The 16,577-nt window shown below is 40.0% G+C and overlaps 3 protein-coding genes across 8 annotated transcripts in view; 2 read left to right on the plus strand and 1 right to left on the minus strand.

The window, feature by feature from the left end:
* Positions 1-2,597, minus strand: part of LOC116854019 (protein O-mannosyl-transferase Tmtc3) — a 6,374-nt gene extending 3,777 nt beyond the window's left edge. For 2 of the 3 annotated variants that reach the window (XM_032835458.1, XM_032835457.1), the window contains exons 1-3: positions 1,791-2,597; positions 239-375; positions 17-98 (exon numbers count right to left, since the gene is read on the minus strand). In XM_032835458.1, coding sequence (XP_032691349.1) covers positions 17-98; positions 239-375; positions 1,791-1,982 — 411 coding nt within the window. In that variant the 5' untranslated portion in view covers positions 1,983-2,597. The remainder of the gene's footprint in view (positions 1-16; positions 99-238; positions 376-1,790) is intronic. The other variant, XM_032835456.1, reaches the window with a different exon arrangement.
* A 2,879-nt stretch (positions 2,598-5,476) lies between these two features.
* On the plus strand, positions 5,477-7,087 carry LOC116854022 (THAP domain-containing protein 4-like). Of its 3 annotated transcripts, none has more exons than XM_032835477.1 (4): positions 5,477-5,679; positions 5,936-6,089; positions 6,163-6,590; positions 6,841-7,087. In XM_032835477.1, exons 3-4 carry the CDS (start codon positions 6,210-6,212, stop codon positions 6,964-6,966), a joined length of 507 nt encoding a protein of 168 aa, XP_032691368.1. In that variant the 5' UTR covers positions 5,477-5,679; positions 5,936-6,089; positions 6,163-6,209; the 3' UTR covers positions 6,967-7,087. The 3 variants fall into 3 exon arrangements, with proteins under 3 accessions (XP_032691368.1, XP_032691367.1, XP_032691369.1); XM_032835476.1 differs by having other exon boundaries at positions 5,952-6,089; XM_032835478.1 differs by lacking the exon at positions 5,477-5,679 and adding an exon at positions 5,742-5,863 and having other exon boundaries at positions 5,952-6,089.
* Positions 7,088-7,230: 143 nt separating this feature from the next.
* LOC116854020 (AMP deaminase 2) overlaps positions 7,231-16,577 on the plus strand; it is a 41,837-nt gene continuing 32,490 nt past the window's right edge. The window contains exons 1-4 of one of the 2 annotated variants that reach the window (XM_032835473.1): positions 7,231-7,927; positions 8,001-8,113; positions 11,550-11,712; positions 12,144-14,997. In XM_032835473.1, the coding sequence (XP_032691364.1) occupies positions 7,544-7,927; positions 8,001-8,113; positions 11,550-11,712; positions 12,144-14,997 (3,514 nt within the window). In that variant the 5' untranslated portion in view covers positions 7,231-7,543. Of the gene's footprint in view, positions 7,928-8,000; positions 8,114-11,549; positions 11,713-12,143; positions 14,998-15,034; positions 15,729-16,080; positions 16,491-16,577 lie in introns of those variants that run through there. The other variant, XM_032835459.1, reaches the window with a different exon arrangement.

Raw genomic sequence — 16,577 nt, forward strand, 5'->3', positions numbered from 1 at the left:
TTCTATTGTTACATACTGCTTCCGTATGTATAGGATGTACAGCAAAGAATAATGATGACACAAAACTCGCTGCATCTGGTAGAAACATCAAACAGATTCTGCAACAGAGCAATTTTCTGTATGTTTGTGACACAAATTTTAAACTTCATAGATCAAAAAGAAAATTTTCTAAAAAATTTTTCTCTTATATAATTTTGATATTACAAGCATACAAGGATACTTGAAGTATAAAACGCACCTGAAGTATAATAGACATACTCCAACATGTAGAATAACATTAAGCAGGTGATATCCCATAGGATCCAGCTGATGAATCAGGTAATTCCATCGGAATGTGAGTACACAAAGAGGTCTATAAGATTTGTGCGATTGTTCCTATTAAAAAGAGGACAAAAATGAAAAAATTAGTTGGTCTATTTGAAGCAGAAAAGACAAAAGATAGAATATGTTCCTTACAAAACTCTTTGATAATATTAGAGAAAGATAATATATTTAAAATATCAATTTTCAATGTTAAAGAAAGGAAATACATTTCAAATTTCTACTTTTATTTTACACTTTTATTTTACATTACACATAACCAAACTGTTGCAAACTCATTTGTATTACTTTTATTATTAAAGAAATAAAATTATTATTAATTATTATTAATTAAGTGATATTTATGATTAAACTGAACGAATGTGAACATTAATTAATACATTCGGCAGAAGCTGACTGTTCAAACATCCGTTCGCCGTAGTTATACTTTTATACATATCCTATATTTAGAATAAAATCGATGTATCCTCGATCTTTAGAGAAAAAAAGAAAAGAAAAATGTAAAAAACGTAACGAAAACGAATAGAGATTTTAAAACTTGAAACCGAATGTGGCGCGGTACATTGCATCACGAGAATGTCTTCTGAATAAAACAGATTCAGTTTGGTTTGCTTTTTATTGAAATTGATATAGTTTCAACGATATCAATTGTTAATGTTACAAATACGAAAAATTCTGCTCCAATTGTCACGTTTTCGCCAGTAAAAATAAGCGAAAATTATTTTTGCAGGTTTTTGGTATCGAACTTTGAAATATTCAAAATTATACGTGAATTTCGATTTAAAACTGGTAGAATTTCAATGATATTAACGTCAATCATTGCACTTGCATTGTGAAAAATAAACAAGAAAATATTATTTTCGCACGCGAATGTAAATTCCACTGAAATCGGTGCGATTCCAGCAATATCAACTGTTAATGTGAGAAAATATAACGTCTCTGCAAATTAACAGTTTCCATAATTAAGAGGATAAATAAAGATTATTTTCTCAGACTGACATAATCTAAAAATCTGTAAAAATTTTACGAATCAATGTCGAATCGTTGAATTGGAGAATCTCAACATCTGTACGATTGAATATCGCAGATGCGAGAAAACGTATCGTACATCATCGCTTTTCCATTGTCGAGAGAAGAAACATAGAAAATAGAGAAAATGATTTTCACGCATCGGTAGCATATAGAATCGGAATCTCTCAAAATCGTACCGATCTCAATTCCCGCTGCGTGGGACATGACGCGCGAGGGGACGACGGATAAGAGAGACGGAAGACAGAACGAGGGATCGGATCGGGATGAAATGGACAGGACGCTCGCGGATCAATACGCAGGGGGCCGTCTATAGAGGAAGGGAACGGGAGGGGAGGATCTCGAACGCGCGTCCTCCAGCAGCGGGCGACGATGCCTCCTCTTTCCGTCGATCTTTTTCTCTCTCCCTCCCTCTTACTACAAAACTCTCCCTCGCGCACCTTATGCATCGGGGTGCCCCAGAAGTCGTTATAGAAGACATTCTTGAGGGGCGTGTGTGGCCTCAGGTCACGGTTATCCTTGATCGCAGAGATGTCATCGAAGACGAAGCCGCAACCGAGGCTATTGAGGTACACGGCGAGCGCGGTTACCGCCACGATCGCCGCGAGTGCTCCCCGCGCAGGCACTCCCATCACAAATAACACATCGATCGGCCGGCCGTCTTTCGTTTCTTTCGCGCGGTCTCGCCGACCGCCGTGAACGGAAGGAAGAACGTTCTACTGTATTCCCTCTCGTGCTTGCTTGCTTGCTTGCTTGCTTGCTCGCTCGCTCTCTGTCTCTTTCTTTCTCTCTCTCCTTCCCTCTCTTTTTCTTTCTCCCGCCTTCGTCCTCCCACTTCCCCTCTCTCCCTTCTCTTTCAATATTGTAACGCGGTGTTCTTAACTGTAAGAACCCCACGAGAGACGCACGAATGTCATTTCCACGCACGTCGACGTAGCCGCGTCCTCTTTCAGGCACATCACAACTGATGTCGATTCGCCGCGACCGGGCACCAGCGCGAGTGCCGGCGAGTCGAAGCGCGTCGCGTCGTCGCCGACATGGTCACCGGTGGACTGACAGCTTCGGGAAGATGAAATTCTCGCCAACCGTTTGTTAGCTGCACGTTCACGCCTTATCACCGTGACTGAACGCGGAGCCCGCGAACTAACGGAACGGGGAACGTGGTGAAAAGAGAGAACGCGTTCAACGCGAGCGGACGCACGCACCACGATCGAGCTGTCAAACGGCGAAGTCGTGTTGCGCACGTCGCGTCGCGACGACAGCGACGCCGACGTCGTCGCTGCGCGTATGCGCCGGCTTGATGATATGGACGGCGCGAAAAGGGAAACTTGAAAATATATCAGAGAACTCAGAGAGATCATAGCCGTGTTTCGTTTCACGCATATTTATCTATGTTCATGTTGCATATGCATAGAAAATACGTGCATAGTGCGTGAAACGAAACATAACCTATATTATCATCCTGAGTAGAATGGAAAAGCTGAGATTTCAGATACTCTGTAAAAATAATTTTGAAAAAACAAGATAGATAAAGGATATAGGCAAATAGATTTAAAGAAATATAGAAAAATTTTTCTTAAGAAAGAAATTTTTTTAAGAAACGTTTATTGCAAAAATATGAAGATTACGTTACAAAACGTCCCTTCCGCGGAAGATTTCATCCAATGGCTGTTTCGAAACTTTACGAGTGTTTCCGATTGGCCGCTCGGAAACGTTCCAAACCTCAGAGAAAACCTTCCTCTGCCGGTAAAATATTCAGCTGTGTTTCGTTGTGTAAACTACGGGGATCGAATGGCGGGAACACAGAGGATTAATTGGTTCATCTGAAACAAATTTTGAGTGTAACGGAATGAACAGTATGATCGAGTTTTTTAATTCATCGATGGATCCATCGATATACTCGTAGTAAATGCTACAAATCGCAGTAATGCTATAAGGAAGCAAGAACCATATATTTCAATAAAATACCAAAGTATATAATTCTATTGTAATTTAATATACTATATCTTTGTCAAATTGTGTGTCCACAGTACATCAATTTATCAGGATACCTAATATTCCCGAAGTTCCGGTCTAACCGCCGTTACGTTAAAACGTGTTTGAACATGTTCGGACCTGATTTTTTTGGAATTTGTAACTCGATACCTTGGATGAAAGGGCGATAGAGATAAGTCTGAGTCCAAGTAAAATAATAATAAGTTCGAAATGTATATAACCTCAACTCTAGTACTTCTACCCGTGTTATATTTTGCTTGCAGTATAAACGTTTTATTCTGTTCATCAGGTTATTCTTTCTGATGAAAACCGATTAGCAGTGCACTCTGATATTAAACATCTGTTATTGTAGTTAAGAAGATTTAAAAAGAAAGTATATCATATCCTAGATTAAGATATGAACGTTTGTGAGAGAAATAGAAAGTTTGATGGTGAATACATTTTAGTATCTCTTATATATAAATTCTGTTTCTTCTTTTGACAGGAAAACTTTCGGAATAGTGGATTTCCTAAATATTTGTCAAGTATACAATCTGTAGCAGTCCTCAATTGTCAAAAATCGTGTGCAAGCTTCTGTTTTAGTCACTAACCTCTCACAGCAACACCCATTATGACAGATGAAATAGAACTTTATTTTTATTTTTTCTATTGTACTTGACATTTTCTTAAACAATAAAGAACAGAAATGTCCACCAAAGAAAAAAAGTCACGTTTCAACTCGACTCGTGAACAAATATTTTTTGCAACGCTGCTGCCAGAGAAGAGATATATAACAAAAGTATCATAAACAATCATTGGTGTTACAATGAGAACAAATATAAAATGCTCTTTTAACGAAAATATATTAGGAAAACTTTTAGATCATTTTTATCTTGTTAATATTTAAATATAATGTATATGATATATATGCAAAAAATCTTAAGTTCTTTGTAGCTGAACTGGTTGCACTAGTTTGTATTACTTTTCTTCTTTTTTGCACCAAATTATAGCTATATCTATTTATTTTTAAAATATGAAAATGTGCACATTCAGTGACAAAAAACATATATATTATTTTTATTCAGAATCTCTTTTTGCTAAGGATTATTTCTGTTTGATTAAAATTTATTTTAGTTTATTTAGTTTATGTAAGAGCTTTCTGCTTCATAATTTAAAATGTTTCTACGCATATCTGGACAACAATTTTCCCAATATAGGTGCACTATGAATGCTCTAGTCTCTTCATTGATATATTTCATATTTTTATTTAATATTTACATATGTTAAATAGTTTTAATGAGATGTTACTGTCTCTCAATGTTTACGTTAACAACAATATATATTCTTTATTCATAAATTCATATAAATAAATGTTTTTTGTGAGTGCTGTTGTATAGCATTGTAAAATACATGGTGTGTATATATATATATTATTTAATATTATATATTTTTATTTTGTCTACTATATCTCTTAAAGTGATACTTTTAAATTAATTTCTTACTATATCTCTATATAATGGGAAATTGCTGAGTATACAAACATCATGAATTGCTTCTAGATACCCAGTAAACACAAAGTATCATCGACATTACAATGTCAGCTCAATCATATAGTATATTATATAACTGTTACTTTGTTATATAACAAAGAGTTGACATTGTAATATGGATGATACTTTGTATTTATTGGATATCCAGCAAAACAGTCTGTAAAAACTAACAATGCGTCACAAACTGCATGATGCACTAATCCACCTGAGTATTAGTACATGTATCATTCGAAAAGAGATTTTGCTATTCTAATTTTCCATAAATATCTTTATACACATTTTTAGAGCTTCTATTTTTTTTATATGGCTGCCATCAATTACATCATGCAATTAGACGTGCCAGTCTTTGCATTGAACTTGTTCATCATCTTATTTATATTATGAGTCTCTGAGCAAAAAACAAATTGTTTTAGATAAAAATCATGCAAAGCATGGATGACATTTAGAAAATAATGATGCAATGATGATTTGCATATAATGAACTTGTAGTGAAGCCTATAAACAGTGAAGAGGATATACGTGCAACTGAGAAACTCGTACGATAGCTGCATTTTGATATTCATTGTCAGTAGTAAAATCTATATATAATACGAACTATAAATGTTCAGTACTGACAGTGAATATCAGAAGGCAACCGACATGCGCTTCGCGCTCAGCTGGCGTATATAGATGTACGTGGCTCTCTTGGTATGTGTTATTCCCTCTATTCCAGTTTTTACGAGGTCGTGCCTCTGTTTGACTACACAGGTTCTACTCAAGATTAATTACGTATGAAGAAAATGTAACATGATCGTAAATAAATAAAGTAAGTATTATGGCTTTCACGGGATTAGAAGCTTATTTTTATATCGTATGTAAAGCTAGAAACACAGATTACACATTTCATGTTTTCTGACATGCATGCTGACCGGTAGCTCGATTCACTGTATAGATCTTTGAATCTACGACAGTGATTCATGCAGTGAACTGAACTGCCGACTAGCATGCATGTAAGAAGATATAAAATCGTGATTCTAGTTTAAAGTGGGCATCTTAATTTGATTAATTATCATAAATTGCAGTTTGTGTCGTTTATAGGTTATATTTTGCTGTTATCTTGAAACACTTAAGAATCGAAGGTCTTAAGTCTGGTGTACATAACTTGCAGACGCAACCGCAGTGGTCATCCTTGACGCTTCTGATTGGCTATCGCGACAAGCATTCGACCTTATGCCCGTGAGCTATATGAACCGAGCTTTAATTGTTTAACCAATTAATTAGCACTTAAACTAATTTAATTATCACTTAGATATCTACTTCGACGCGTAGTTAAAGTTTCACAAGTGGATCGACAACATGGAACATTTACCATTGCACGAAGCTCTAAGACCACTGGCTTGGTTGGAAGGGACGTGGAAGATAGAGAACTATGGCAGTGGCAAATATCCAACTATTAAAGATTTCAATTATTGCGAAGAGATAAATTTCACATCCATAGGCCAACCTATGTTTAATTACACCGCACAAAGTTGGCATCCAGAATCAAAGAGGCCAATGCATCGGGAAACAGGTTTTCTAAAGATGATTCCAGGGACCAACAAAGTATCTCTTGTTTTGGCTCACAATTTTGGTCTGGCAACTATTGAAGAAGGCGAAGTGACTGAGGAAGCTATTAATTTGAAGAGTACTGAAACTATATTAAGAGCAGAGGGAACAAAATCACCTGCTGTTACAAAGGTATATTAGAATAATAAGTAATAAAGGCTTGTAGAGATACACAGCCTGTAAGATATAGGATGCTAGTGAGAGAATCCAAATTGAAGGTGTTAATGCAAATATTGGCACATATTTATTATATTTATATTTTGCATTTCCTAATGTATAAACATTTTTAATTCAAAATCTCTTGGCCTTGAAAACACCATCTTATAAATACATAGAAATTATATATACAAAATATAAATTTTACATTTTTCATCTGTAACAGCTGTGCAGAGAGTTCAAATTGGTTGGCGACTATTTGGAACAAGTACTTTATATGGCAACTTCAAACACTCCAGAACTGACTGAACATTTGCGAGCAAAGTATAAAAAAGTGTGTGAAATGGCATGAGAAAGTACAAAGAAAGGATCAATTTTGGAATGCGTTTTACTGCGTGTATTACCTATTATTTACTGATGTAATTTTGGAAGTGTCGTACGCGAATAAAATTCCGGAGAGTCGAAGAAATGAATGCCAAATTGTCCACTCGTCATCTCTGGTAATCCACTCTATCAGATTCATATACGAACCATCACAATCGCAATCGTTGCGTAACTAACGTATCATCATTATAACTATTATTTCCAAAGCCAGACATAATACGCGGATCGTGCAGACCTACTGTTAAAAATATTATCGTTCATTGCATAATGAGACTTAATAATAGTATGTGTTTCTTCATGATCACCAGTCGTAACTTCCGATGCGAGACGACAAATATCGAGTAACGTTGTAATGTTATGGAACACTGCACGTCAGCATATGGTTAATCAGATTTTTGAGTACGTATAAATATCAGGAATCTCACGCGGGTGACTTCAGTATAGACGTAATCTGCGTCTCAGGCGAACGTGAAAATTGCTTAGAACTCGTCCCTATTTACGTTAAATTGTTGTATGTGCTTTACGAATTAAAATAGCAACCAAACATGTTGATGAAAATCTTACCGTTGCACGAAGTGCTCAGTGTGCTGGCCTGGTTGGAGGGAACATGGATAACGGAGGAGCCGGCGGCCGGCATGTTCCCGACTATCAAGCCCTTCAATTATTACGACGAGATCAATATCACGTCTATAGGTCAACCACTGTTCAATTACATCGCACAAAGTTGGGATCCAGAAACGGGGACGCCGATGCATCGAGAGACCGGTTTCCTCCAAATTAACCCGGACACGAATCAAATTACTCTCAATCTGATCAACAATCTGGGTATGATCACGATCGAGCAGGGTAATCTAGTCGACAAGACCATCGATTTGAAGAGTAACGCTATATACATGACAGACGTCGAGAGACCATCAGCTTTGACACAGGTACGCGTATATTTTCGCACAAATATCGCGTTAATAGTTGTATTCGCGCGATTAATACGTTTTCTTCTCGCAGACTCGCCGGGTATTCAAACTCAACGATGATCAATTGGAGCAAATCTTTTACATGGCTACACCGAAAACACCCGAATTGACGGAGCACTTGCGCGCTAAATACAAGAAAGTAGCGTAAAACAAGATTCGGGGGAGAACGAAAAATATGGACAGGATTTCCTACTTCCTAGGTTGATACTTTCCTAGGTTGATACTTTCCATGTTTTGCTATAATTATACGAGCAAGAATGCGAATAAAGAGTTTCAGAGAACCTGCGCGTGAGACGCGCACCAATTCTTGATGTAATTAATAAATGCTGCATAGTAAAACGGCCGTTTTAACTCATTTATATATGTATATAGTGTATCGGTTTACGTATAGTTATATTTCTTGCTTTACCAAGGTAAATTAACTAAACGAAAGGTTGGAGGTCGCCGCAATATCTCCAGGAGGAAATTTGCGACTGGCACGCGACGTGACCACACAGAACCGCGCCACGAACCCACGCCTATATCCTTAAGCATATCCTTTTCCACTCGATCGATGGGAGATTTAGTTATAACTTCCTTATTAACTGCCGTGATGCGACTTTTATTGATTTCGATATGTCTGCATTGCGATTTATATTATTGCGACGAAATGCACCCAAAATTTTGATTCGACATTGCACAACTATAATTATAAGAAGTAGTGAAATAAGGCTCAATATCGCACAAAGATCAAAACAGTCTTCTTGTTGTTAAGAAATAGCGTGACAATTAGCACAATTGAACTTCAGATATATAAAATGTCACGTGTTGCGGAGAGAAATCAAACTCTGATAAGCCGCAAGAAAATCCTACTAAACGGTTAAAATCAATTGAAAGCATACCCAATATTAAGAGGTCGAGAAATTCTTTTTACGATGAAGCGAGGAAAGAGTCGTCAGAAAGCAAGATCGATCCGATCTTTCAATTTGACTCTCGTTTTCCTAGCAGAAAAATATATGAGCATGAAGCAACTGTCTTGTATTAATTGCGCGGCAAGAATGTAGACTTGCACATTTCGCGATGTTGTGAAACTTTAATGAAATGCCCGTTGCTTAGCCGAGTCGCCCGAATAAGGGTAGGGAACGTAACACCTGCGTGTTTACTCGCTGAAACAGCCCCGACCTGGCGCGGCGCGACGTCAAGCGCGACAGTTGCTCGCTGCGCCGGCATGACGAAGGATCGTTACCTGCTCGCGCCTGAAGACTCGGTCTCCGCGAATTGAATAACTTATTCGCACCGCGAAAAACAGGAAGAAGAAAAGGTGCCATCATTCGTTTCAGTGACGCCGTCAATTCGCACGCGCAGCCAATTCGAAGTGGTTCGAGTGTGATACACGGTAACATGCGTTTCTTGTTAAAGTGAACTTTGCATCCGGTACATTCATCTCGGTCATTCTCAAGTCACTTTTGAGCCCGCGAATATTCTTTCGATTTCTTTTCAATCTGGGAGAAAGAGAGAGAGAGAGAGAGGGAGAAAACTTTCTACTTTGGTTTGCATTTAATTTGTAAATAACCTAGACTGCAAAATAACCTATATTTTATGAAATTGTCTTCTTCGTTTCAAACACGTTGTAGTCCAGCAGTTTTATTACGTTTGGAATATCTCGTTTTATTCTATATCTGTTGAATTTCACGTTTATTTCCAAAATTGTACTCTCTTTTAGAGAAAATCAACTTTTTTCGTCGGACTGAAGGTGCTAATTTGAGGTTATGAAAAACAGAAGAAGATGGAAACGCGTTCTTCTGCAGCGCGGATTACGTCGATCGCGTTTATCGATCTGTTTGTATGGAAATTCGTTGAAATTTTTCGAGCTGTCACTATCAAAAGAGTGAAAGTATTCCTTGGACCGAGTACGACGTGAAACTTATCACGCGCGGTATCGAACGTATCGACTATAGATTGATTGTCTCGATGCGTTCGATCGCTTCGACTTTTTCATTTTTCGATCGCGCGCAATATGGCGCCGCTTTACGACGGCCACGACTATTACAAGAAGATGTTTGAACTCCAAGAGAAGCTACGGAAGAGGCAAGTACATCTCGAGAGAGATAATAGCGAGCGCGCCGGAGAAACATTATCGATGATGTTACGAATATTGCAGTGAGGAGGAAAGGATACGGCTGGAGGAGCGATTCAACGTACTCGTACGAGAGTCTCGTAACAGGTGAGTTTTCACTTTCTCTCAAAGTTCATATTATTTAATTATCATTATTATTATCTGTATTATATAATTGAATTATTTTTATTTCGTAAAAATTGGGACGCTTAACGCTGTTGGCAAATTTTAATGCCTGAGAGAGAGAAAGAGAGAGAGGAATAGATATAGTGAGGTATCAAAATTCAACTAATGTGCTATAAGAAAATATCATGATGGACTCAATAAAGTAAATCACTCAAGCGGCTAATCAAAGAATGCTAAAATGATTGTCTCACTGCTTGAGGCACTTTACAATTTCTTGATAAAGTCGTGGTGAAATGTAACGTAATTAAGTTTTCTATATTGAAACAAAATGGTAAGCAAGTGCATATTTTCTTAAATTTGGAAATTAATAATTATATAATCATTTATAACATTACTCGCACTACTTTTAATAAAGAGAGATTTTCATTAAAAATTTTCCTTCAGTCAGTATTTTTCTCGAAAGATAAAAAGGAGTAAAATTATAAAATTGCGTAGTCTTTTTCTTTCTAAATTCTTTGCGACTATAATAAATAACTTTATCTATCAGTTATCCGTGATTGGTTAACTCTTGTCAATCATAAATATGACTGATCAATTCTAATAGAATAATTGGTAGATAAAGTTAACCGGAAGTGAAGAAATTGGGTATTAGTCTTAATTTACATCCGCTTTTCGAAGTATCAGGCAAATTTCCTGGTTCTGAATTGTCAAAATCTGAAGAATTGTAAAACGAATTATTCTATGCTTCACGTGACGTGTCGTGACGATGTAGAGGAAATGCTACCCAAAATACTCGATATCGATCCAATGGCAACCCGGTGCCCATTCTACGGAATGTCACGATCAATAACGCCGCGAGCATAATCCCGTCCTCGTCGTCGCCTGACATATCTCTACTGTTGATAGAACGCGAATTCCGCTCTCCCTCCCTCTCTCTCTCTCTTTCTCTCTCTCGTTATGTTTACGCGTTCCAATTCGTGTCTGGCCGGGACATCCGAGCACTTCATCGATCGCGTGCACAGGATAAAAGTGCGGCCGTATATTTTATGCCGCGCGATGGTGGGCGTCGCTCCGCTTTAAAGCAATTGTATTGCAATTCATATAACGAGCAAAAATACAGAAATCGTAAGAATTCCCGAGGCATTTCTATCATTTCCAGTAATTTGAAAATCAACATTTCCTAAGTGAGACAATTTGGTAACAAATTGTTCTCTTTATTTTCAAAATTAGATCTTGTTCGCATTGGTGCCTTAAATATCGATATCGATATCGATATCGCTTTAAAATTACGTCCGTTTTAAAACTCATTGTTATTTACTATTGTACATGAGAAATAGCTCAACAATTTTCTAATTGCAGACACGACACCTGTATAAATCGATTGCGCATGAGGTATATACAGTATTTAGAGGAGCAACGCACGAGGGACGAGCGGAATCACAAGCTCCTCGCAGCATTGGATAAAGTCACGAACAAACTCGCCCTGATAAGTGCAAAAAAAGACAGACTTAATGTTCTCAGAGTGAGTGTCCACACAGTAAAAATCATTAATATTCATTTATTTAAAATATAATGTGGAATTGTAAAAATTGTGTAGTATAGAAAGAAAGCAATATCCATTATATTCGAGAACATCTACAGATTCGAATGCAACAAACTGAATCTTACGTTAAAAAATAAGAATCTTTCCAATTATAAACTTAAAGTCATATCTTTTCCTCCATCCAAGAGCTTGAAATTTCAAGAAAAAGAACTAAAAAATGTAAAAAAATGAAAATTTTCACTTTAGATTATTATTATCGGTTCAGATGTACGCGACAAATATAATTCAAAACTGAAATTTTATATATTACATTGATAATTTTCTTTCATAACGAGAATATAATTAACGCGAGAAAATGAATATCACAGCTAACCTCCTCTAACGAGTATGGAATCATGGCTTCTTTCCAGAAACAATACGAGGCTCATCTACTTCGCGTTTATGCTAATCGCCAGCCACCCGGTAGCATCACTGGGGACAGTGGCATTGCCAGTCAAAATGAAGACAGGTATCCGCGGAAGACCGTCGTAACGGCGCGCCCCGATTTAGCGGCTACGGAAACGAGAGGCATTTCGTCACCGCGCGTGCACCAGACGCCTTTTCAATCAAGCCAGTCAAGGTCAACTCCTGCGTCCAAATTCCACGATCAGAATCCAGTAAACAACACTTTACTCAATAATTCCGCGCTATTACCAACTAAGACGCTAGACGCACCCCTCGGTGTCGATTATCATCAGACGAGTGTCTTGCGAACGCCGCATATCTACGTTTCACCCTATCTCGGTCAATCGGGCGATCAGATCATCCAGGTGCCAACAATTTCCACACCTGACACTCGTCCATACACGCGAACGATTTCCGATTACGGCGAAAACGCGCCCGGCAATCTTCAAGATGTTCCAAATCTTCACGTTTCTTACACAACCGCGCCGGTCTTGTCGACGCCACCCTCGAAGCAACCTAACATCGCCCTCGTTAACCAGTTGCTCAGACAGCACATGGGATCGGTGCATGCCGCACCCGATCGCTCGACAATCGCGCAGTTTCCCGCCGCAGACGCAACGCGAGACGCGCATTCGCACTCTCCGCGACAATTCGATCCCTTGACATTCGTGCAACCGTTCCGTGACGTACTACACTCCGATCAGCAGCCACAGTTAAGAGAATACGTTCCGTCTGATGCAACAGTCGCGGAGACCGCTTCCATGGCCGCAAAGTTGAACGCGTATCCGACGTCGATAATCCCCGAGATGAACGTCCTTAATCAAGTCGGACTGCCCGGATATATGGACTATACGAGTCCGCAAAAGTCCGAGGACGAAGGATCCACCCGTTCCCTCACCAGCGACGACGTGGACGATCTGATAAAGCGCAACGAGCATCTTCTATGGAGAAACGCGGATGTCGCCAAGTCACTGCCGCGTCGGTTGTCGAGCGCTCTAGTCGCAAATGACGTTAATCCGGACGAGAATGGCAGAACGACAGCGATATTGGAGAGCGAACTGGACAGATACATCAGCAATATCCGAAAACTCCATCGAGAGCATGGTGCGCAGAGTCAAGAAGAATTGGACCACGAACAGAACACCAGCGGCGATTTGCTGAATGTCACTCTGTCAGAGGACGCTCAAGAGTTACCTGCCGAGGATAAGACGAGGAAAGAGAAAGTACCCGAAGAAATGGACAGGATCTTAGCGTTGGCTAGCGATCTTGTTTCCAGAACAGCGGACTCTAGAGAAATGGCGAGTCCAGCCGAACGAGATCGCAGCGACATAGTCGAGGACGAAGAGAAACATCGAGCCGATAAGCAGAGTGACGCGCCGAAATCGGAAGAGAAGCGCGAAGCATTTGCGAGCGGAGCCGAGGGACACGATACTGCGACGAAGAACGAAATTAGAGAAGACCCAGTTGCGACACACCCAGCAAAATTAGAACGGCCTCGCGAAGACACGAAAATTACGAGAGAGAATTGGAATAATGATGACACAGCCGAGTCGCGAGTATGCGATCGGGAAGTATTTATTGCAAAGGGAGATGACGCAAAGGAGGAAACAACCGTATTCTCGGATAGCGGTTTACCAGTCGACGATCCGAAAAATTCAGTGGAAGAAAGATGGCTCGATCTCGTTACCGGCAAGGAATCGAATATCGACGGTATATTCGATATCGCCGAGGAACTGGCGCCATGGGATCTTGCGAGTATACAAAAAAGCGTTCGCGAATTACGCTTGAATGATCTGGATAACGAACGAACGGCGGAACGGCAAATCGAAGAGGCGGCAAACGACGAGATCGGCGATAAAATTGCGAGCGAATCGTCACGAGTTATCGAGCAAATCAACGCGGACGGCGACTGGAGAGACTCGCATCCTCCGTCAGAAGTGAAGAAATCAAGTGAGAAACACGAAACAGATACCCCCATCGAGGAAACTGAATTCTCCGTAACATCAAGTGGAGATCGAGAATGTGTAATCGAGGAATCCGCTGTTCCTCAAGCAGATGAAAAACTCGGTGAGGTACGAAGAGGAAACGAGAGCGAGAAACGACAGAACGTCGATGAGTCGATGACGTCGGAAACGTCGCGAATCGACGATCAAGCCGAAATCGCGGAACAAACTAATGAGTATAATATCGAGCAAGGATACGCTGAAGACCCGAATCAACGATATGAGGAGCAACAAGATCCGGACAGGCAATATGATTACGGGCAAAGTGTGCCATACGAAGGTGGCGGTAACGAAGAGGAGTACGAGAGGTACGTGGAGCAAGGATACGTTCAAGAAGGCCAGGAATACATGGAATACGTGGAGGGACAATATGAGCAATACGTTGAGGATCCGAACAGCCAGCAACAGTATCAGCATGATCCTAACGCGCAGTACGAGCAGGACCCGAATCAAGCGTACGATTACAGCTACGACCAGCAGTATGATCCCGGTCAGAGATATGAAGACGACCCTAATCAGACGTACGAGTATCCCGAGAATGCTCCTTACGATCCCAACCAAACATACGATGGCGCATACGAACAAGAGTACAAGAGAGAACAACAGCATCTCGACGATAACGTCGTTACTGTCGACAGCGGTCGCGAAGGAGCATCGGAAATGGAAGAGACGTCCTTGCAGAAACAAACGGATCTGCAGTCGGAACAGAAGGCAGATGAAGGCGAAGATAAGTCTAAGAAGAAGAAGGACGTGATCAAATCTTTGCTGGACTCGGACACGGACACTACGATCGAGAGGAACGTCTCGAACACGGAGAGTGATTTCGACTTTAACTGAAACGCACGGTGCACATCTCTGTCGCGTCGACGAAGATCCATTACGGATGAGGAATGATAATCACCATGTTCCATCGACGAGACGGAAGATCGAAGGTGACCGAGTCTCTGTTGGATCCGAACGTCAGGGATGAAGGCCTCGAGCACGGAGGACGATTTTGGTTTCAATTGCAGCTTTAATTAAAATGCACGAGTCGCATAATAGATAGCGCGGGCAATTAATTTCATCAAGGCGGAATCGTCGGTGTAAATATCGTATCTATGTGTAGAGGCAGAATAAAATGATACAACCAGACATAATTGACAGTATATGTTACTTCGTGGATGCTACATTATCTAGTTCTCATAGTAGCTCGCAACGGAATCGGGGCAATTACGGGAGGACTTGTTAAACACATCGCGCTTTTAACGCGGAATCGCATTGTGACGAGTGTTAATTATCGCAAACATTGAATCTTCAAGAGGAATACCTACAGAGCAAAATATGTATATAGAGACGAAAAAATTAATTAGATCACTCGAAAGTACCGATCACAACAGCAAAGTAGAATAAAAACACGACACTGAGATCCACAAAGGATCATTTTGGAATCGAGTCTTCAGTTTCAGCTAATTTAGAATGTACATATCGCGGCAATAAACGATTAAATGCTACTCGCCGAGTATCCGTTCGAGTGATAACGTTGCGCTCGTAAAACTGTGAGAGCGATATGTAAGTTTATATACTTTATTCATGTGCCGTACACACGGAGAGGATATTATAGATTCTTTCCATAGAAATTCTTTCCAGTTTTATCATGTTTCTCTAATGGTGCTAGAATAGACCACCTGGCTTGCTCAGAAACACGGTAAATTTTGCTAGAAATATAATCAATATTCCAATAATACATTTCAATATCTAAAATATGTGAAAAATGAAGAAAGAGATAATAAATGGCTGCAAAATGCCGATCTATTTCTCAATAACAAAACGTTCCACAGTAATTTTCGCTATAAAATTCTCTCAGTGTATAGACTATAACACCGATTGTGTATTATCGTTGCATTGTTTTTTATTTTTTTAGTACAACAGTTGAGCTAAGACCAAGTTTAGAACAGGAGAATCGATCGAACTTGCTCGTTAAGTCGCTGCGTGCCCTTCAAGACTTTGCAATCCACGATCCAGCGCACGCTATACGCTGTATAGACGCAGATTTTAGCGCCAGGACGCTTTCGTATCCCATATAATTAGCGTGCTTCGACAGTGTGGCGGCGGCGACGGTGGCGGCGGTCAGTCGCATGGTATGGATTTTCACAGGATCGAGGGGAACGAGTCTGCGCCAGAGTGGTGTCGCGACTTGCAGAGTGGTATCGTGTCTTGTCGACCAATCACGCTCAGTGCTACGCGAGTCACCACGGACGCAGTGCCGTAAGAGCTGTTGGTGAAGAGGTAGCGAGATCCTTTGTGCATTTCGTCGCGGATATTATCAGGAAGGTAGGAATTACTCTAGTTTTATAGTCCAAAGTTATCTTGTCTCTCTCTCTCTCTCTCTCTCTCCCCCCCCCCCTCTCTCTCTCTCTC

The sequence above is a fragment of the Odontomachus brunneus genome, unplaced genomic scaffold, assembly GCF_010583005.1.
Source record: "Odontomachus brunneus isolate Ranch 3 - 2012 unplaced genomic scaffold, Obru_v1 Obru_scaffold_007, whole genome shotgun sequence".
Taxonomy (NCBI): Eukaryota; Metazoa; Arthropoda; class Insecta; order Hymenoptera; family Formicidae; genus Odontomachus; species Odontomachus brunneus.